At 45.3% G+C, this 22,090-nt stretch overlaps 1 protein-coding gene across 1 annotated transcript in view; it reads right to left on the bottom strand.

Moving 5' to 3' along the window:
* The window catches only part of LOC119397200 (serine-protein kinase ATM-like), a 55,104-nt gene that overhangs the window by 19,663 nt on the left and 13,351 nt on the right, over positions 1–22,090 (bottom strand). The window contains exons 3-7 of the mRNA XM_049416490.1: positions 19,593–19,740; positions 13,236–13,312; positions 10,427–10,567; positions 3,209–3,319; positions 72–221 (exon numbers count right to left, since the gene is read on the bottom strand). Of these exons, the coding sequence (XP_049272447.1) occupies positions 72–221; positions 3,209–3,319; positions 10,427–10,567; positions 13,236–13,312; positions 19,593–19,740 (627 nt within the window). The remainder of the gene's footprint in view (positions 1–71; positions 222–3,208; positions 3,320–10,426; positions 10,568–13,235; positions 13,313–19,592; positions 19,741–22,090) is intronic.

Genomic DNA, 22,090 nt, shown 5'->3' with positions numbered 1-22,090 from the left:
CTTTCGCATAACAGAAATGACATATCTTGCTCAAATGGTGCATGAACCCATTGAGGGCTAGGCTAGCTGACCTGCATGGCAGAGCGGCAAGTCGCCGCTGTCCAGTCCTGTGGCTGGTAGCGCTGGTGGGCCCCTGTTTGTGGTGTGAGCAGGAACTCTGAGAAGGGCTGCGTCCCATCGCACCACTGCACCAGGCCACTGCGGCGCGAAAGTGGAACCACCTGGATGCACCAAAGTGAACTCTTGTTAAGACAAACTATGCTACACCGAATTCTTTGATTTACTGAACATTACGGAAACAGATGGTTGCTTTTCTAAAGACTCATGTTTTTAGGGGCGAAGCTCCTTAGGGTGTGGGTCGTTCCCTCCTCTGTAGTAGTAGTATGTATGTAGTCAGCTCTAGTTTAATGAATTGCTCACTAGATGGCGTTTCATGTATTTCTTAGAGTTGCTGTTTAAAGATGACAGATGGCGCTTGTATAATGGCAATGGCGCATGTCAGTGGATGCCTGCGATCGGTAAAAGGCACCGATCTTGGCGGCGTTTCTTTCGCTCGTCGCTGGATGGAGGCAGACAAGGTGCTCGCTCTTGGCGCGCTTCCTCTTTCGCTTGGGAGCGGACACTTTCACTGCATTTCACCAATCACAATGCGGTAATAATGAAGGGACCACGTAAACCAACAGAACAATAAAAGTTTGATGTTTAATATATACACGGTGTTTTACACACTTTATATGATGTACTGGGCGAATTTCACGGAAGAGTTTCACGGTTTACCGATGATTCCCTCCGGAGGTTCGCCCACTCATCATCATTCACCCCGTGAATATGCTGTGATTTTTTTTTTAATACAAACCAATTCATGGTTAAGACAAACCTTTTTCGGCACCAGCCAACGCTTGGCCTTTTCGATTTGATGAGCTGTGGCAACCAGCTAATTCAGCTAGTGATGTAAATGGCATAATGGTCACGTTGAGGTATAACCATAGGTCCCTAAACCCATAGGCCCCTAAACCACCTTCAGTATTATATTACCGTATATTGCCGATTGTAAATCGACATTTTATTCATAAAATGACCTTCCAAAGTTCGGGGGTCGACCTATAATCGGAGTCGACCTATACGCGGAATCGTAAAGTCGACTTATCTGTGGGGTCCGACGAAAGGTCGTCGTCCTCAGATTTCCTGCTATTCACGCATCGATAACGTCAGCCGCAGAGGCAGCGGAGTCGCGGCAACAGCTATCGCCCAACGCGCGCGCGCTGCTTCCGGAGCCGGACATTTTTGCGATCTGCCACGACGATCGCGAAACTATAGCGAAACCACGCGAGGGGAAACTACAGAGCGCGATTAAAAATCACCGCCGCGCGGCATTAATGCGAACTGCTTGGGAAACACGGTCTCGAAAGCAGCATTTCAAAGCTTTGATAGAGGGCGAATGATGCTGTATGAATAAAGAGGAATTTACCTTGCGATGCACCCTGCAGTTTTGTTTTCATACCATAGAAACGATTCGTTGACAAACCATCGGTGTCCGTGTGGGCTGGCAACACTTCGCGGGGAACTAAACCACATGACCAGTCATATGCGCCCACAAGCGTCTTCGGGTCTTTTTGCACTCACGCCTGTTCGTCATTTCTGCATTTTGCTTCGCTAGCGAGCAGTGGTGTGCGCGATTTGCGACGCTGCCAAACGAACGCCAAGATGCCACTGCTACGCCGGCAACAGTACAGCGCTGCTTTGAAGAGGCAAGCGATCCTCTACGCAGAGTCGGAAAGCAACAGTTGAAGCAGGGCGCAAGTTTGATGTGTCGGAAAGAGTGCGTGAGGGAATGGAGAAAACAAAGGACCAAGACCTTCGCGTGCGCTGCTACACGCCATTCCTTTCGCAGACCGAAGTCTGGACGATACCCTGCCGTTGAGGAGGCGGTTCGAGATTGGGTTCACGACCACCTGGCACCCGTTCCGACAGGCGAGCAGCAGCAGTGGCTCACACAATGGCAATGACCGTGACTGCGTCCTTCTCTCAAGAGACGACGAGTCGTAAGCAATGTTTCACGGGCAAATAAATGTTTCTTTGCATCACTCCCTCTTCTGAAAACTTATTGGTGAGCTATGGCCGCAGAATGAGGCTGTGTTCGGAGTCAACTTTTTTTTTCCTCTAGAAGGAGTTGCAAGTTGGGGGGTCGACTTATAATCGGCAATATACGGTAACTATTTCAAGTAAACATGTACATAGAGTTCAGAATGCTGCCATAATCAACAATACCAAATGCAGCAGTGCTATAAGCTGTGGGTTCGCCACAAAATAAAATAAAAACAATCCCACGCTCCTCTGCCAGACCTTTCAGAATTTCCAGCATTGGTTGTGACCTCATCAGCCGCATCTGGTCACATCAGCAGCAGCAGCAAGGAAACTATTTGTCTGCTAGCAGATATGTGCACTCCCTGCTCTTCCTCTCGCACAGTAAAGAGGAGCACTTTGTCACTTGGAGCACTTCATCAGAACATCGGGTACTGCCCAGAGTGGCGTGATGCCTAATGCTATCATGTTTGCAGCACTGAACCACTTGCTCTGCACTTGGCCCGATGAATGCACTACACCGAAAACCATCGCATGCCACAGAAACAAAAAGCAGTGGTCTAAAATCACATGAAAGCAAGGCCACAATCTGAATTGAGTCAGCTCTCTGTAGCGCAGCTTGCAACTTGAAGAATACGTTCCCGAAAAACTGCATGCATGTACAGCCTAATACAGCCCTGATGCGAGCCCGGCAGGCTTCTTCCTGTTACCAAAGCTCAAGAGAAGTCTGAAAGGTCACCGTTTCGATGGGGCTCTTGCCAGATTAACAAACTGTCACAGAGTCTCTGAAAGAGGTCACAGAAGATGGCTTTCAGGGAGCCTTTGCAGTTTGAGAATCACATTGGAAATTGTGTGTTGACACCCAAGAAAACTATTTTGAAGAATTTTAATATGTACTGATCAGATCAATAAATTCTATTTACCAGGGCCAATCTCACTACTTTACGGACAGACGCTGTACATTGGAAGAGGTTTGAGTGTATACACATTATGCACTATTCCAATACTGCGTGACTATAAAGTGAATACTCAAGTCAAGTTGAAAATATCACTCAAGATGTTTTTCAATGGGCATCAAGAACTCTAGCAACCCATTTGGGAATACTATACCTGCCGTGAACCTTACCTTGTAGGTGCGCATGGCCAGCCTCCCAGCAGTCTCTTTCTGAGCAAGCAGGCAGTTGACTAGGCCAAAGGCCTGTTGCATAACTGCATCCTGGCGCAAGTCATCACGGCCCTGGAAGAAAACACTTGTCTTCACCAAGTGTCAAAGAATGAGACTGCAAACGAGGCATGATAGTGTAAACAGCCTTGACGCAGCTCAACAGATATCTCATTTTTAAAGGGCCAGTAAACGGGCTCCGAATTTTTTTTACACCCCCCAAACAAGCTCACCAATTCGTACAGTAGACCGTGGCGATCACATTTTCCGAATATTACAGCGCTGCGCCTTGGCGATCGAGGACGTGTACAGGGATGCACATGTCATCATTCTGTTGTCGCTGCTGAGGACTGTTGCAACGGACCGTTTGAAGTTATATGCGGAAGCGTCCACATACAAAACATTTGTTTTGTTTTTTAATGTTTTACGGAGCCATCGCACTCTCTCCTCTCTGCGCTTTTTGTTTGTATTTACGTCCATGTTCTTGGGCAGGGGAGCGATCGAGATCTTGCCGCGGACGGGTTCCGGGATGTCTACAAGAACCTCGTCCAGGTTCTGGGGGTACGGTGGGAAGCCCACCCTAGCGAGTATCTCTCGCCCGGCTTTCGTCTGACTTAGACGATTTCTCTGCGCGGTCAGTACCGCTGTCTTTAGCTCAGGATATGTGTTATATATTCCGAGTTCTAATAACTTTTGAGTTGGTGTGCTTACCGGTAGTCCTAGGGCTACTTTGTAGGCACTCCTGATTATAGACTCGACGTTTTCTTCTTCAGATTTGTTTAGCGTGTGGAAAGGTAGACTGTACGTTATCTTACTCAGTACGAGTGCCTGTACTAATCTAATTGTGTCTCCTTCCTTCATTCCCTTTTTGTGGTATGTTATTCTCTGTATCATACGCGCGACTTGAATGCTTTGCAATTACCCTTGCGATCAAAGAGCAAGAACGAAGGGAGGAACCACAGACCATTATCATCTCCGACTCACAGGAAGCGTGCCGTTTATTTTTAAAGGCCGCCTCCCGATAAAGCTAAGTAAATTCCTAGGCGGGAGATTGAAAACAACTACAGGCTGATCTGGTGTCCAGGACACACAGGCCTGGAGGGAAACGAGAGTGCAGACGCTCTTGCTCGAGGGCTCACGAACCGAGCAGAGCCTCGACCGCACTTTCAATCCCCTCAAACACTTCAGGAGAATACTAACGAGGAGGATAACGACCCATCCAGAATGGCCCCTCGCGAAATTCTGGCTCACCAGCGAGGCACTCGACAAAAATACAGCGCCCCCCACAAATCATTAGAAGGGGAGGACGCGATTGACCTCCGTAGGATTCAAACGGGGGTCTTTCCCAATCTACAAAGATTGAACAAAATTTTCCCAACGCTGTATGGGCACGCCTGTCCGTGGTGTGGCGGCTCGCCATCTCTATATCACATCTCGTGGGGATGCCTAAACCGACCACCAACTTTAGATGCCTTTTTAGGCAAGTACAACCTATCTAATACTTTCGAGCAATGGGAGGCCCAGCTCGCCAGCTCTGACCCAGAGGTACAGCTTGCGCTTCTGGGTCACGTCAGGCAGGCAGCAGTAGCCAGTGGAGCCCTGGACTTGGGGCCCCACCCATCGAGCTCATGACCCCTTATCCCAACCCTTATAAATAAAGTTGTACTACTACTACTACTACAGCGCTGCGTGCCACGCAGACCCTCCATTTTGAAAAACAATTCCCACGCCCCTTTCGTTCGCGTGACCAATCCCACTTGTACGCGCAGCGACGCAAACTTGCCCATGGGCAACTCGACGTACCACTGAGCTCGTCGATTGGTCTAAACCAGGTCTCAACAAGTTGACGTCAGTTCGTGTTCCCACCCACCACTACGAAACTGCACCTTGTTTCTTGGCCCTGCGGTAATGCGGTTTCGGCCAAGTAGTTGTCGTGCATATATTCCTCGCACTGCATGGCACCTGCACGCACTTGGCCTTCGACATGAGCAACATGTGAAGGGGAGGAAGCGTTGTTCAGTTGTCGGCTGCAAATCGAGCAGAGAGAGGGCTTAATACCTTAGACAGGTCGAAGTTCTCCACACTTTTCTCTCGCGCCCTTTCGTTGCCTTGGAAAGCAAGCACACATTCCTGAGCACTGCACTGTGAACTGTCACAAAGGTTTAAAAATACCGAAGAGCCGAAAACTGCCCGTCAAGTTACGGAGCAGGAGACATAGCAAGCGGAAGCGCATTGCGACTGATCGAGCTCGCCGATGACGTCAATTGCTGACGTCGTGTCACGTTGCTGAAGTGAGCGGAGTCACGACAACGGACTATGCCTTCCCCTCCCTGTGGCGGAGAAGGGTGGCGAGGCTCCGCGAAAATTTGAAACCGACTGAAACGGATGTTCTAACCCCTGTAACTTCCTTATTATAGCACGTACTCGCAAAATTCTTGCGGCAGCATGTTCACATAGCAAAAGTACGCATATTTATCTTCATAACAATTTTTGAACCTCAGGGTTGTTTACTGGCCCTTTAAGGCATTTCTTAACAAATGTTGAAAGTTCCACTTTCCCTGCTTTCACGGTCACCTATTCTTTTCTCTTCTTCATGTTGCCACTTCAAGTGTTCTGGCTGTGTTAGCCTTTGTTGCATAGTGCTTGTACTGGCAAACCAGAACTTGGGTTATGAGAGCTTTTCTCTACAGCAGTCCATTAGAGAGTAAGAGAGCATGAACATCGCGAAATAGATGGTGAGCAGAGCCACTGGCCAAAGGAATGATGTGGATGAGCTGTGCATTCTCAAGACTATTTACGTAAAGATTTGAGTATTGCGTGTAGTTACTTATGCAAGTTATGGACATGGGTCATGAGAGCAAGGATATGGCATTTACAGGGTTCGAAGAAGGCACCAGCGTTTTGGAGCGGGGCAGGGAGCAGCAAAACAAATGTTTTGGAACAGCTTTTCAGCAATGGAGCAGCACTAGAGCAACAAATTTGTAGTTTTATAGCAGAGAAAGTGAGTTTTGGAGCAGTCACCATCCCAAAAAAATTTTAATTAGCAAGCTTTTGCTTTCAAAGAATACAAGTGCAAAGAGAGAAAAGTTTACGTGCTAAGGTGAAATTTCTGTGGAAAATTCTGTGCTCTTTCCAAGCAACTTAAAAAAGAACTCCGATCAATCGGCAACTGTAGGAAACTGTAACGGTAGTACAAGTTCTATTAACGATCAGGATGAAAGCACCACACAATAGCAATAATAATTATTTATTGAGCATATGAGGCATAAAATACACAGCGAAAACAAAGCAAGACAGAATTTCAAGACAAGATAGTCCTGAAGTGATGAGCTGCTTCGGACATCAGATGCGAAAACCTTCGGTCGCATTACTGGTGCAACTAAAGTCTTCAAACAGCCTAAACTGATGCTATTAACAACACTAAATTTCAGTTCTTCACCGACTGCAGAAGCAAATCGGTTTCTTTGATTCAGTCTAGCACACCTCTCAACTTAGAGTTCGTGTCACTGAGCAGAATGTTCTTCCTCTCAAGCTTGTCTATGGTTTTTGCTGCCACTCCCGTTGTAATTATAGTTGTGCAGTGCTAAGCAGGGCCTTCAGTGAAGAAAGACTGCTCTGCAGGCCTAATTTCTCATCCATCATCCTCCTTCTCTCAGAACTCCCAGTCGGTCGCTCCTTTTCATGTTTGCATTTCTGGGGCACTGATCGTTCATTGCCTAAGCGTTATTAGTACGTCCGTCCTGTGATACCTCGCCCTGCACTTCCGCCACTCTCTTGTGAAGGGCACCTTGGTGACGCCGCCATAGCCGTAAGCAGGCTTTGGCTTGTCAAAGGCTGGAGGCACTCGTTATGAACAACGAGCTTCGATGGTGGACGGCGCGTTTATTTTCACTAAACCCCCTCTTTCATTATTAATCGGTATGAGGTGTGTAAACCATTGGCACGCATTCGCCCAGTGCTGTCTGAGCAGAAACTATGATCGTCTGAATTTAGAGAACACAGGGTCCCTTGTGATCACCCAAGATGACCCAAAGGCAAAAGCCATCTTCTTTTTCTTCTCAGTTGATGTATTAGGGAGCCTAATGGTCATGTAGGCTCCCTAGATGTATTTACCCTGCCCCGCCACCCTCCGAAAGCTTTGTGCACCTAGCGCAGTTTCGCACTGCCTCCAGGATCAGAGGCACCACACCTGGTTTTGCACTGCCTCCGTGATCAGCCCACCTTTGACCAAGCAACGATGTCATGTGATGACAGTGTAGGCTTATGCCATAGGAGCGAAGAAACGAGACGACTGAACCAGAATCGATGCCAGCAGGGAACACCATAGAGTTTCCTAAAATGACCTAGAGGGAACTCTGGCGCTGCGATCGTTCAGCCACCATGGGAAGAAGTACACTTGCGGCTTTGTTTATGCCTATGTTTGCCTTCTTCGTGCTTGCGGGCTTCGAACGCACTTGCGGCTTTGTTTATTGCTATGTTTTGGTTTTCTTTCGGATAAAAGAATGGATCGTTGTGAACTTCGTGACCAGATTTGAATCGGAGTGCCTAAAGAAGCTAAAGTGGTGGAGTGAAACTGCTGATTTTTGCTGAACTTCGTTTTGCGACAAAGCGGATGCAGGCGACGTGGAGCCAAACGGAGCCGAAAGAACGAAGTTTAGACAAATCCTTGTACTACCCATGATTCCCATGCTGGCTGAAGCGCGATGCATTGCAGCTCCCATAGACACTAGCGCCAGAGTTCCCCCTAGTAAGTATTGTAGGAAACTCTATGGGGAACACAAGCCGTGGCTTCACGTGCCACTGCGAAGCGCTGTTTTTATTTTCTTCTCTTGAGGTCGTGTGCTCCCTGGTTTTGTTCACCACCCAAAGGAGGGCGTTACAACGGCATTATGTGGCGTTACGTCACATGACGTCACGCCAGAATTTGTAACGTTATGGTGACGTCACAAATTTTTGCGATCTGTGACATCATCACACGATGATTTTTTTTGTACCACTCGTCCCCGATGCTGCAGGACGCGAGATGCCGAGGACCAAATTTTGTATTTAGTGAGGCATATAAGACTTTCGCCTTAATAACTACACCAAAGTACCCCTTTTGGCACAGCTTGGCGCAATTGGTGCAGAACATCCCCCCCCCCTGCATTTATTGCTGCTCTCTCGTCCAGTACAAGGCTGGCAACATGCTGGCAGTGCATCAAAACTTGCAGATGGCGCCGTGCCTGAGAACTTGTGCCTAGCAAAGAAAAGAACACTCATAGTGCAATGATAGTGCTTGGTACAGTCGTTGGCTATCAAAGATCTGATTTGTCGATTAAATGCTTTTGCCATTATGCATAAGCCACTGTACATTCTATTATATCACAGTGACAACACATGAACACGCAGTTCGACTCAACTAAAAGACCACAGCCACTTGCTGTGGCTGCTGTTTATTCCATATGGTGACGTCATAGGCAGAACAAAGCAATGTGGCCAACATCATGAAACTACAGCCACAGCATGCATAGTGGTTGTCGCATGCGTACATAACACATTCCACCACACTTGCTTGTGCTCATGAGCATTCCAAATGAACGCTGTTCGCATCGTGTACATAATCTTACCATAACAATCGAAAAGCCTTGAGAATGTCTCATACTAACAGGCATGGCTTGTACTGAGTGATAAAAGGCCAGTGCTTGTGTGGTGCGATTCTTTTCTTTTGTCCTGTTTTTGCACAGTTTTTGTTAAAAGTTTCTGACAGTTTGAGTCGGTTCAACGCAGTCGCATTGAAAATAAAACGTAAGCATACATTCAATACCTCAGGGACTACTGGCTTTGACTGGCTCCAGTTTAATGAAGGGTTTGTTCTGTGGTAGGGCTCCAAGGCAGAAGCGAATGTTTATGAGCTTGCAGTAGAGGCACTACGACAAAGCGCCTAGCACAAGGAAGAAAAAAAGACATGCATGCCAAAGGAAAATGAAAACAGAAGGTGTGCAGAAGTAGATGAAAGAAAATAAAAAATGGCGACGCTTGCACTAAGTCGTCCAAGGCATGAAACATTGAAACTGGAAAATTGCAAAGTCTAATCTGGTTGCTTCTAGGTTGTTGCTAGGCCTTAGCTAGGTTAGTTTCGACACGGATGTCCAAACTCCAGAACCAAAGCGTTCGCACCTCTCATAGATCTACGGGCATGTCGCCGTTGGCATCGGGCTTCCATTGCTTCGGGCTCTTCTCGCAGCCACCGCTGCCTTTTCCGTTCCCTATAACGGCAGCTTCGCACTAGTTGTGCCAGGCTTGAAGGAAGAGCGCAGCTGGGTGGCCTTCTTTCTTTCTCATTATTTCTTTCTTCTCTTTCTTCTCTTTCTCGATCTTTTTATCTTTATTTCTCTTTTTTCCCTTTCCTCTCTGCTTTTTTTCTTTCTCTTTATTTCTCTCTTGATCTTTCTATTTTTTCTATCTATTTTTCTCTCAGCTTCTATCCCTCTCTGTGTTTCTCTTTCTATATCTTTCTGTGTCTTTCTACCTTTTTATATCTTTACTCCCGTTATTTCTCTCTATTCTGCTCTCTCTATTCCTATAGCTTTCTCTCTCTCTCTTAGTGAACCAGTGGTGAGTAGCGGGATTTACCGAACTTCTGCAGCACATACCTGTTGATTATGATAGTTTTCCAACAGGCCACACAAAGCGGCCAGCTCAAACAGCTTCACTGCTAATAATGCCAGCAGGAGTATTGAGTTAAGAGTGGCTCCGCATTTCATCTCAGAGCCCTGCCACAGAACCCCCGACTAAAACGGAAACTATGGATTGCAGACAGGTAGACTAAAGTGCCAAACTCTGGCTAAACCAGTTGAAAAGATTCTCTACCACAGCAGTTGCGCACTGGGGCAAAAAGCACTTTTTTCAGCAGTCAGTACTTGCAGAAAATGGCAATTTGGTGAAACTTGTACTAGCAGTATATTTGGCACCACACATGCCATTCCACACTGACTGTACTTCAATCGTCCTGCTTAATGCTATCCAGACAAAAATGAGCAATTACGAAAGTTGACAAATGACACTTGTGGCTGAATCTGGAAACACTTTTAAATGTGATACGTTAGAAATTACGCTATGTATACACTCCACTTGAAGAAGGTGTAATGTAAAAATAATGCTGTACAAACAGCTCACAAAATGATGTGCAGTAAAGTATCCCACCTTGACAAGCTGCTTGTACTCGCAGCCATCTTGACTGACACAGGCGATGACCTTTGGCTTGTTGATGCCTCCGCATAGTCGATAATGTGTGGAAAACTTCAAAATTCCTGACACCTTACAATATGAGCCACTGCGGTCCACCTGTCGGCCAGAAAAGCAGGAAAATCAAAGGTTTTTCATAATGACTCAATTTGTTTGCTAATCATCCATTCAAAATGCCCAAGTCCATATGAAATATTCATTGCATTCGCACAAATTTAAAGGGACCGACAACCAACTTTTGTGGTACCCGTTTTCTTGAGTGCAATGGGAAGCTTACCGGTCAAAGCTTCTAATTACGGAGTGGTAACGCGGAGAACGCCGTAAAACATTTGTAATCAGGGTTTTTCGATCTGCAGCGATTATGCAGTCTTAATATCACATGCTGCAAACAGTGAGAGGTGAGCGCGATAGCGATTATACGCCAGCAGTGGTGACAAGTTATGCCCTAAGTATGAAAAGGCAATGTTACGTTTGCAAAGCCTGCGGTGCCGCGACTACTGCTTTCTAGCCTATTAAATTATTTTACAATAGTTATAGCGTTTTTCTGGGCTTCTTACAGAAGTACTTTGGCCGTACGCAGGTCGCTTTATCACATTTTAGTCAAGCCAAGCCAAGCTAAGCCTTCGAAAACGAAGCAAGTGGTAGGATCCACCAGCAGTGCTCTTCATGAAGTGGTAGCAATCCTCCACAGAACAGTAAGTCGATGGCATTTTGTGAGCAGCAGCGCAAACCTCGCGTGCTACTCTTCAAAAAGTCCGATACGACGAGAGCAGACGAGAGTCGAGCTACGCAGGAAACGCCGCCGGACGCCGCGCGCATGCGCCGCAGCCTCCGTTTCACTGGAAGCCACGAAAGCAGCGCCGCATCTCATGCTTTACTTCTTTTACCTTAGAAACAACGGGAATTGACATAACATACATATTCAAATTTTCAGCCCTCGTTCTGGGCATGTAAAAGCATTAACTACGTACAACAAAGTGCTTAAGACTGCATACGTCTGGTTCATGACGCTCGCGCTAGGCTGCGCGACATACCGGTTTTTGTTACTTTTAAACACGATTTAAAATATAAATCCTACTCAGATCGCGAAAAGTATTCTGGAATCTGTCACTATAATTCACGGCCTTTTCATTTCCACCAGGGTCTAATCACCCGTTCTGGCCAGTTGTCGGTCCCTTTAATGTGCACTTTTTACCAAAAGAATTGCCTGTGCATATCGGTTGAATCAAAACTGCATCTGCGGCAGTGACAAAGAATTATTTTCTGTTCTAATACACTGTGAGCTGGCACTCAACATTTATTTCATGATATTTTTGTTTTAGTCACACTGTTTCATCCTCAGTTCTAAATGAAAGCTCTGGATGAGAAGCTCCATGGTGTGTTAACCCTTTGAGGGTTGAATTTTTTCGCGAAATGCACTCCAAAAATGTGTATTTTTTATTGCTGAATTAAATTCTTCAGATGATTCTATCTAGGAAACAAATTGTCTAAAATATTTTTTGCGTGACCGTAAAGTGACAAAAAAATTATTTTTGTTGTTACATACACATGGTTTATTCGCGAGCAACATCAAGCAAAATCCTTAAAAAAACACGTATACGATTTTTTATAACTAAAAATTATGCATTGTATTAAACATAGCTCACAGATATACAAAAATAAGCACACCAGAGTACTTTTCCGGTAAAAAATGTTCTTGCTCTAACACTAAAAGCTTTTTAGCATGTGACAGTCGAGATGCCGCTCCTTTATCATCATCCGAATCTGAACTCGTAAGTAAATCCTCGTCTGATGAAGTGTCATCCAATGAATCAGATTCTGATTCGGCACTTGGGGAATAGTCCACATCAGAAGAATCGCCGCTCGACTCACTAGCAGCAGAGCAACGGCGTGCGCTTCCACAGCATTATGCGAAACTGCGTGAGTGAGTGCACGGAAGAAAACTGTATGGTTGTGTGCCCGTCCGGAAAGCAAAACGAGTGAAAAAGCTATAATAATCCTTTGTCTTATTGCCAACGAGGCGGAGCTAGTTTTTCCGAGTCCCCAAAATAGGAAACGCAACCATGGCGGCATCGTTTGTGTAATTTAGTGCCTCACGGAGACAGACGCAATTGCACCCTGGGGAGCAATAAATCGGAAAGTAACAAGCGGTGACGCTTTGAGAGATTATAAACCAGATAGCCATCAACTATGCGAGCGTGAGAAGCAATAACCACTCGAATGGCGAATGTGAAACTAGCAGCACCACGCGCGCGCGCTCAGATACGCAAGCGAAAGCCGGCGCGCCGCTTTGGAAAAAAAAAATTTAATAAAAGAGAGAAAACAACGGAGAGACATCGGCGCATGAAAAAAATTCCACGCATTCCCGATGTGTGTCAGCACATGCCAAGCAGGAAAAATGAATGAAAAAGGCGCACGTTTTAAACATAGATGTACAGCATAAACCCTCAAAGGGTTTCTGTGACAATAGCACCTGGTATGGAAACAGTGCCACCTTTTCAGGCCAGTACATAGTCCTGATTGTCTCAAAACCTTTGCACTCCCACACAATAGAAACAGCCAAATGAAACAGTGATTTGTTTGCCTCTATTTATTTTACCTGCCGGATAAATTGATTAGTTCCAACAGTTCGATCATGGAAACATTAATGAAAGTCATCTGTATAAGAAAGAAGAATGGCTGAAAAAGTGCACTGCTTGAATAATTTCAACTGTAGTTGAACAGTTATTCCTTCTTTCTTTTCTTTCTTCACACGGTAACTCCTCACCTCAACATTTTGCGTCAGCACAGGTATGCTGTCCATTGGTCCCAACTTGAGCAGTGGTGTGTCCCTGGGGAGCCGAACTGCATATGGTGAGAAAGAGAAGGTTTCCAATGGTAAGAACAAAACTGGAATATGTTAGGTGGCATCCCCACCAGCCATCCATCCTTTTATATGTATCTTAGTTCATGCAACTCTAGTCGAGTGTACCCTGAATTCTTCTGTCAAGCAAACAAGGCACAGATCTGTTACGCCTCCATTAAAGCTGTTTTCCTGCTATGCTATAGCGTCTCCAGGCGGCATGCCCAACAACAAATTAGATGCGAAGTATCTTAAGGCGGAGCTCAATCCGGTGGTGGTGGTGTGCGGCGTGACCACCCTTACTGCGCATGCGCATACCCTCTCCACACACCTCCTCTCCACTCACCCTCTCCCCTTCCCCTCTCCACTTTCCCTTCCAATACCCCTCTCCCCTCCCCCTTTCCACTCTTCCTCTGAAACGCGGGCTAGACATGCCGAAATTCTCTCCTGCGCAACGCCGCGATGAGCTCGAGCGCATGCGCGTTCCCTCCCCTTCTCTCTCCTCTCCTACACTGCCCCCCTCTCGCCCGCCTGTCGACCGCGTTCCCCGCTTGCCCTGTGAGAATTAACGGCCACGCTAGATGGAAGATACGACGCGCGTAGCGTCCCTCTTCGCGTTCCACGACGCGAGGTCGGTAGCATGCCCAACGAACGCCAACGGAACGCGATCGTGCAAGTGCTCCGGCTTCGCATCGCCTCATGGTCCCCTTTAACGGGAGATGAAAATACACCACCCTTTGCAACGAAACTCGGCAATACATCCAACAAAAGAAAAACGGAAAGTAACAATTCATAATACGCAAAAGAAAATAACAAGTCATGCCTTCTCAAAGAGAGCACCAATTAAAAATGAATAAGAAGCAAACCCATATAACACGGCTTTACTGCAACAAATAGCTAATTTCACATCTCAAGAGATTATCCAAGACATGCAAGGTTACATAAGCTTCAGATAGGCATACATTGTATTTCAATAAGCACATGCTAATAGGCATTATGTTGTAAGTTCAGTTAAGTGGAAAGTATGGTGAGTTAGTGATTATTCGTACACAAGTGTTATGTTTTCCTGTGTCTTTCCATTTAGTCCTAGTCAGAGCGTCATTTCATCCAAACGGAAGGATGAATTTGTGTGTTGCATACTATCTGTTGTTCAATCCCCTTTGAGTTTAATGTAACCTATATATACAAATGCTTCTCTAAAAATCTCTGGCGTACTTGCAATTAGAATAAGCTGCTGCTACCTGGAATCCTCATTACATAACTCTAATTACGTCTCTTGAATTAAGGAAAGTTCCTTAGTGGGCTAGTTGGTTAACCCTTTCAGTCCCAAATTAATTATTTTAAATGTAAGCAACCAGTTCTTAAATTTTCAGGTGTGCATGATGATGGTAATCCAAAAAAATGAAAAAAAGAAACTCTTTGCTCACACTTTTCAAGGAAGAGTAATTAATGTCGAAATTTTACTTAATAATTATTATTTAATAATATTTCCATTATTTTTACCTAATTTATTACTCAAACAGTTATTTCGATGAGATAGCATAACGCCCAATAACCTACATTCCAATTTTCGACGCAAAACTAAAATAAATGCCCTATCTCTGCTTGGTGAAAGAAGAAGCTGCCTCAGCGAAATGCGCGAACAGCATGACCGGTTCTGTAATTTCTTTGTTCAGACGTGACCTCGCTTTGCTGTACGTACTAGGTTGGCACCACATGTAGAGCAGATGCTAAATGTGAGCTCTTGAAAAAGAACAACGCTTTATCTTTACCAGGTGCTTGCCGAGTGACCTAGAAAATTGATGATTCCAATTGGAATCACTGGGTCTGAAAGGGTTAGACATAGTAAAACTGTCTCGCAAAACAACGAAGAGAGAACTGGAGCTAAAAAACAAAACACGATGCCGAGTGTAAACTATCAACAATTTAATTTTTCAGAAAAATGACAAACAAACGTAGCCGAACCACATCAGGGTGTCTATCAATTTAATTTTTCCAAATACCCTGACTTATCCAGGTTTCCCATGATGATTCTAAGCATATTTCCTGACCCGTAAGCTTGCTTAGAAAACTGACTGCCTCTGTACTGGAAATGAGCCCTTGACTGGTAAAAAAGACAAAAGACAGGGCAGTTGCGTAAACTGGGTGCAGAACTGAGGACGTCTGCTGTTGCAACACCAATGAATGAGCTTGGCCCAGCTTGGCGAGCCTCTGCTCATAGTGCTTCGGGCCAAACCGGAGTGCCTTCAAGGCAAGCCGAGGCCATGGCCAATAACAAACAAGCAAAAATTTATTGTTGCGAGTAACTTCATGCTTGGGAATTGAGATATGCTATGTGATCTGCAGAAGTAACAGTCATGCACTGTCCTTTCTCTTATGCTTCCGCTCAGCTTCTGCTCAGCTATAGTTGCAGGAAAAGGATATACTTGCTTTTAAGGCGCGACAGAACACAAACACAAGGAAGGACACGGGACAGAGTGCTGCTAACAACTGAGTTGGACAAAGAAGGCGCTTCTGCCATATGATCCTGCCATTCAAGCTGGTAAAACGGGGTATTGCGTTACTATGTCTTGTACTATGTACTATGTATCCTATGTATCCACAAGATGCAGTCCAGTTTTGATAACCAATTGGTCAGCCTGGCTTCAGCTGGGTTCCCTGGTTCGCTTGTCCCTGGTGTCGTTGAAAGCCTCTTACAAAAAATAAAGAAAAGGGCTCCCACAACTGTAGCTGAGGTACCTCGTGAAAAGGTCAGACCGGTGGCCGTGCCGTATGTGCACAAGCTGGCCCATAACCTGAAGAAGGTTGTGAGCAGACACGGCGTCCCGCTCGTCTTTTCAGCTCCTAGGAAACTCGGAGGGCTTTGCTCTCAAATAGAAAAAGAAAAAGAAAGAGGGAATGTAAGAGGATGTGGCACTCAGCATGGGCTATCATACACAAGATGTGCCAAAGGGGTAGTCCATGAGATTCCTCTTACTTGCGGCTGTTCCTACATAGGACAAACCGGTCGATGTTTAAATGAGTGGATCAAGGAGCATGAACGAAATGTTGCACAAAATAAAGAGGGCCCAAATTTATCCAAGCATATTAGGAATTTCCCTTCAAGCTCTTGTGGACCACGCTTTTCTGACGTGTGGGTTATCACCAGAAGCAAAGATAAAACAGCCAGAGAATTGATGGAAGCGTTCTGTATCGGCGAAAAAGGTGACATGTGCGTTAGTGACACTTCCATAGTGTTGTATAAATTAGAGAAAAAGTTCATTGAGGATGCTTATCTGGCCACCACTGATGCGAATTTGCTTTCTGCGCACGCGATGAGAATGATACATATGTACGTGTATTTCTGCAAATAAATCAGTTGTTAGTGGCGCTATGTCCCGTGTCCTACCTTGTGTTTGTGTTCTCTTGTGCCTTAAAAGCAAGTATGAACATTCACCAACTCGCCGAACAAAAAATTCTCTTAAGCAGGAAAAGGAGTGACTTTATAAGCTTTGATCGAAGGTAAAGATTGTTTTTGTGGCGGTCGCACAGACTGCCATCAGTCAGTTCCCATGCAGTGCTCCTGTGTGTTTTACTTTGCTTTCCTTACTTCACTCACTGTGTCGCTTTTCTTTCAGCACTCACGTGCTTGTGCTGCAAACTCTTTAAAATGTACATTGACCAACTCGTCCACATCGCCGTTCTTCTTCAGTTTCCATGACCCGGCCAGGTTTTTCAGGAATTCCATGACAATTCCCTGACTTTACCAGACACCCGTTCAAATTCCCTGACAATTCCAGGTTTTCCAGGTCGGTAGACAACCTGGCGCAGAGATGCTCTCCCCAGCCTACAAGTGCCCTCAGTCATCAGTGATTAGGCTGAGTGCTCTTTGGCCGAGTGATATACACAGTGTACACACAAGCCACGCGGGGCTATCTTGATGTAGGCTTTGATGGCTTCGCTCTCTCTTTTAACGCGATAGTAGCATTAAAGAGCTCGTTTCGCAGAAATTCCGGTGTCGGTGTCGGGGTTGGCGGTGGCGTCTTTGGTAGTGAGCTAAAGATCAGCGTTGTCTGTGAGTGAAAATTCGAGGTAGATACAAATAAAAAAAACAATAAAAAAACTTCAGTTCGAGTGGCACAGGGGATTCGAACCTGCGACCCTTCGCTCGGTGGCGCGATGCATTTAGCCACACGGAAACTACGCATACATCCTGAAATGAAAATGAAATGAAATAAAATATGACTTCAGCGGCTTAACTATCACCCGCAAGATGGCACAAAGGGCTCACGGCACGGCCGGTCTAGAGGTGTACGCTCACTCAAGCGAGCGCGCGTCTTGAGACTGGCTGTGCCTACAGGCGCGCTTTTAAACGGCATCGCCTCGCCATGTAGCCACGTTTCATCGCGCTGCATGCATAGATAATGGAGCCGGAGGGCGTCTGCACTTTGGCTTTCCTTGCAGCATGGTTTAGGTATCCACCAAAAAGTGAAGCCAGGCTAGCGATTGGAAAGGCGATACGATCACGGTCCGATTACGCTATCACGTTCTACTCTTGAAAGCAAAGCTCAAGCGTCCTCCAAGTTTTTTTTGTTGCACTAGAGCTGTGCGAATAGCAAAATTTTGTGTGCGAAGCGAATTCGAATATTGAAGTGTGAGTGCAAATCGAATAGAATATTTTTCGAATATTTTTCGAATACTTCGAAACGAAATTGCAGGAAGAAAAGTTGGAGAGGATTACTAAGCATATCCTTATGAGATAGCAACATGAAAGTGTTTCTTTTCGCTAGGTTGAAGCACAATATAGAGGCCGAAGTGGATTTACGTACACGATTTGGTGCAATCAAAGTGTTGCCAACAACACTTTACACGTGATAGGCAAAGATGCCATTTCCTCAGCCTCTCCTCCTCTTTCAACTTCTGTGGAAGCCCAACTGATGTGGCGGACAAGGGTGTGCTCCCTTCAAGTCCGGAGTTCCAAATCTGCCTCGTAGATGTCGATATATAACATCTGGAATTTTGGTTGCTAAAAAGCTTCTGCGTCCAATTTTTTGGGCTTCCTGCCCAAATTTCAGGTCCGAAACAGCATTAATTGAACCCCCACCTCTGCCACATCTTTCATCTCCATGTTGGAACCAGCGTTTTCTTGAGTTAATACACTTGCGACCGTGGCGGAGCTTGAAAGGCAGCTTTGCCGCAATGCGGGAGTGTGATGAGGTGAAGCATATTGAAAATCTAGGGACCACTTCTAATCGGACGTTGACTGTGTCTTGGCCAAGTTCGACCGTAACGGAGCTTGAAAAGCAGCTTTGCCGCCATACCGGCGTGTGATGAGGTGAGGCATATTGAAAATCTGAAGGGGGCACTTTCAGTCTGACGTTGACTGTATTTGTTCTTGGGAAGTTCGAATAGTAATATTCCAGTGCGAATGGAATCAAATAGCAAACACTATTAGAAAAATATTCGAAATTTCGACACCCCTAGTTTATACATTTGAGCAGAATAACTGTCTGTGCAATCAGCCATCAGATATAGCTGCTGCATGCTGAGCCAACTAAACACACTATGGCGCATGTCAACTGAGTCAGGAGCTTGCAGCTCTGATAGTGTCTATCCCATCTTGGCAGCACCTCAATATTACTTAAAAACTACAATGTGACATGCATGAATGGTGATGCTAGCACCGAGAACGAACACTGACATCGCTGCTATCATAGCAATGTGACGTCACGGCAAGGACTCACCTGCTCCACCGCTGCCAATCGCCTTTTTCTGCACTGGCCATGCTTTTGCAATACAATGGTGATTGCTCCTCAGTTATAGAATACAAATCGTGTAAGGTACAAGGTGTAAGTTTTCATTACAACTACTAAAACTAAGCTGAAGAAAGTTTTGATAATAAAGCTTAGGATGGGCAAACTCCTGTATAAATAGAAACTTATTTTCTAAGCTGTCACTGATTGCAAGGCATTATCAGCAAATTCCTAACTAGTAATGCCACACCATTGTGACACTATGTGTCAGTATTAAGCCTACTTCTGCATTATTTTGCACTTCTTTTCCGTATTAGTATGCTCAGTTCTCTACAAGTACAAACGTTCCCGGTGAATGTGATGACCTTAAAATCCACCCTCTGCTTAGACAGTATGTTTGCAGTGTGAAATATAAACATAAGCCAGTACGAGACATCATAAAAAGCTTGTGTTTCTGCCGAAAAAAGCATATATTATACACTATTTGCTACGTGCATTTAATAGTGAATTAAATCTGGAACAACAGCGGTTAAGCAGTGATGGTGCTTACTTTGTCCTCGTGGTGCATTGGGTGGGTCCAGGTATGCCAGGTGAATGTATGCATCCATAAGGCGCTCAAGTGGCCCCAGAATCTTGGAGCAGAGGCCGTTACCCTTGCGTAGCTGCGACACAAGGTGGCGTGCACCCTCCACACGGTCCTGTTCAGGGAAGGATACGCAACATTGCAAGCACACGCAACATAAATGAACTACGTGTGCAATAAATAGCCTCTAAAAGTGGCTTGTCTACCAAATTCACACTTTGCCACAAACAATTCAATGCTCTGAAGAATTAACAACAATGGCCGAGAGAAAGGTTATTCCTGAACATTACGCCGCAGTGCTTGCTAGATCCTACAGCCACGCAATAAAGCAAGTGTACTCTCGGCTCTCAACAAGGCTCCATTTTCGACTGTGTCTTTCTTGACTTTGCCAAAGCCTTTAGTAATGTACTACATCGGCAACTACTCTGTAAGGTAACCAAATTAAATGTAGATCCCAGTCATCTAAACACACTGAGTGTTCCCTCAACAACCATACTCGATATGTCATCGCCAATGAGTGCTCCACTACTTCCTGTGATGTAACATGTGGTGTCCCTTAGGGACGCGTGTTAAGGTCTTTATTATTTTTATTCACATTAACAAACTTTCTGACAGCCTTACACCTTTGGTTAATTGGTCTGCTGCTGATTCTGTTATTTACACCATGAAGTGTAACAATTTCAATAGCTCACACCTTCAGTCTGACCTTGAAAGAGTCAAATTTGCGAATTGTTGTTCGGTACCATCGAGTCATTGACAATACCATTGAGTGCACGAACACAACTGAGCTCTATTTAATACAGGCTCTCTTAGCTTACCTGGACATTTCCCTGTCACCAGAAGAAGACCCCTAAACATCTTATGTATCAGTGACTTCATTAAATGTAAAGCCATGTTTGCTTCTTGTTGATCTGATTCCCTCGTGGTAAACTGCATTATTTATGGAACTGCTCTAGAACAAGTGTCGTGTTACAAATATTTCAAGCAGCACATAATAAAGAAAATATTTTCAAAGACACACTTCGATAACTTAATTCACAATGCTGCTTGTGCTATCTGCTAGTTGCGGTAAGACTTCTCTAAGGCAGTTTCAAGACTAAAATTGACAGTTCATTCAATTTTAGTCAGACCAAAGCTGGAACATGTATCATCAGCATGAGAAACCTTTTGTCAAAACTTAATTGACTGCACTAGATTTATACAAAATTCAGCAGTTAACATTATTCAAAGAAATGACATTCCCACAGAGTCAATGGGGCCGAAGTTTTCGGGACACTCTTGACATCTACATTCTTATGGTAGTTGCATTTACACACGCATATATATGCAGTTGAACACGCATATATCGAACTTGCGAAAAAACAGAAATTAGTTCGATACATCGGATAATTCAATATACAACTTTCAAGGAAATTATTGTACTTGTGATGAGAATTTCGGTGTGAAAGTTGGCTTCACGGCACTGCCTCATGATAATGTAAGCAAGACGCCTTCACGACAATACGCGGTTATTTATTATTATTTCTTTAATTTTGTATATTTCCGTGGTTTGTAGCTGGGGATGCAGGGTTATATGCAGGAGCGGGTTATACGCGAGAAAATACGGTCTCGCTGTAAATGGCGCATCAAAATCTTCATACGCGGCTGCATGTACTTGTCGGGCACAGGAAGCGTCAAGTCTGCGTTAGCCCTAATGTTGGCTACCTAGTGATGACGTGGCCGAGTGACGACGTCACCATGCATCGCCTAACAACGCGTTGGAGGAAGGAAAGGAGGAGGACAAGAGAAGAGAAGTGGAGAGAAAGAGGAGAAGAAGAAATTTCTTGGTGAGGCGGGATTCGAACCTGCGTACCCACAGTCCCGCGTACACACGGTATGATGTTGCTGCGGCCCTGTGAAACAATAAAGATCATGACACTAGTTAGTATGTTGCCCCGAGCCATATTTACGAGAGCATGGGATAATTCAAACAAAATCCTGGGGTCCCCACAAGTTTGAATTATCGAGTGTCTACTGTATTCATGATGGGAATGCATGTTTTGTCAGCTGTATCTCCGTTGGCAATGCAATGCGGTATGCAATCTTCGCGCCCCTCTTAGCACCTGAGCTGGACATGCACAAAGACATCTGTGCATTGGGTTCACTGCCTGTAACATAGAGCTGAACAAATCCAACACAGTTTGGTGGAACCACTGTCGATTCCCTGGCCCAAAGGTATGCTGGGGGCTTCGGAAGAACTGGAATGTCAGTGAACTGCAATGTGTCGTCACTTGCATTGACATTCTTCTGTTACTTGAAGATCCTCAGGGTGCGCAGTCGCCTGATAATCTTAACGTGAGGCTGGTCCATGAAGGGCTGTCTCACGATCAGAGGAATCACCTGTGACTCGTTCAGCACAATCAGCACGGGAACAGTTGCTAAACATGGGAACTCAGGTTGGATGCACTAGTATGTTGTGAACATGT

This window comes from Rhipicephalus sanguineus, chromosome 6 (genome assembly GCF_013339695.2).
Source record: "Rhipicephalus sanguineus isolate Rsan-2018 chromosome 6, BIME_Rsan_1.4, whole genome shotgun sequence".
Lineage (NCBI taxonomy): Eukaryota > Metazoa > Arthropoda > Arachnida > Ixodida > Ixodidae > Rhipicephalus > Rhipicephalus sanguineus.
This window is presented reverse-complemented; position numbering and strand designations above follow the sequence as displayed.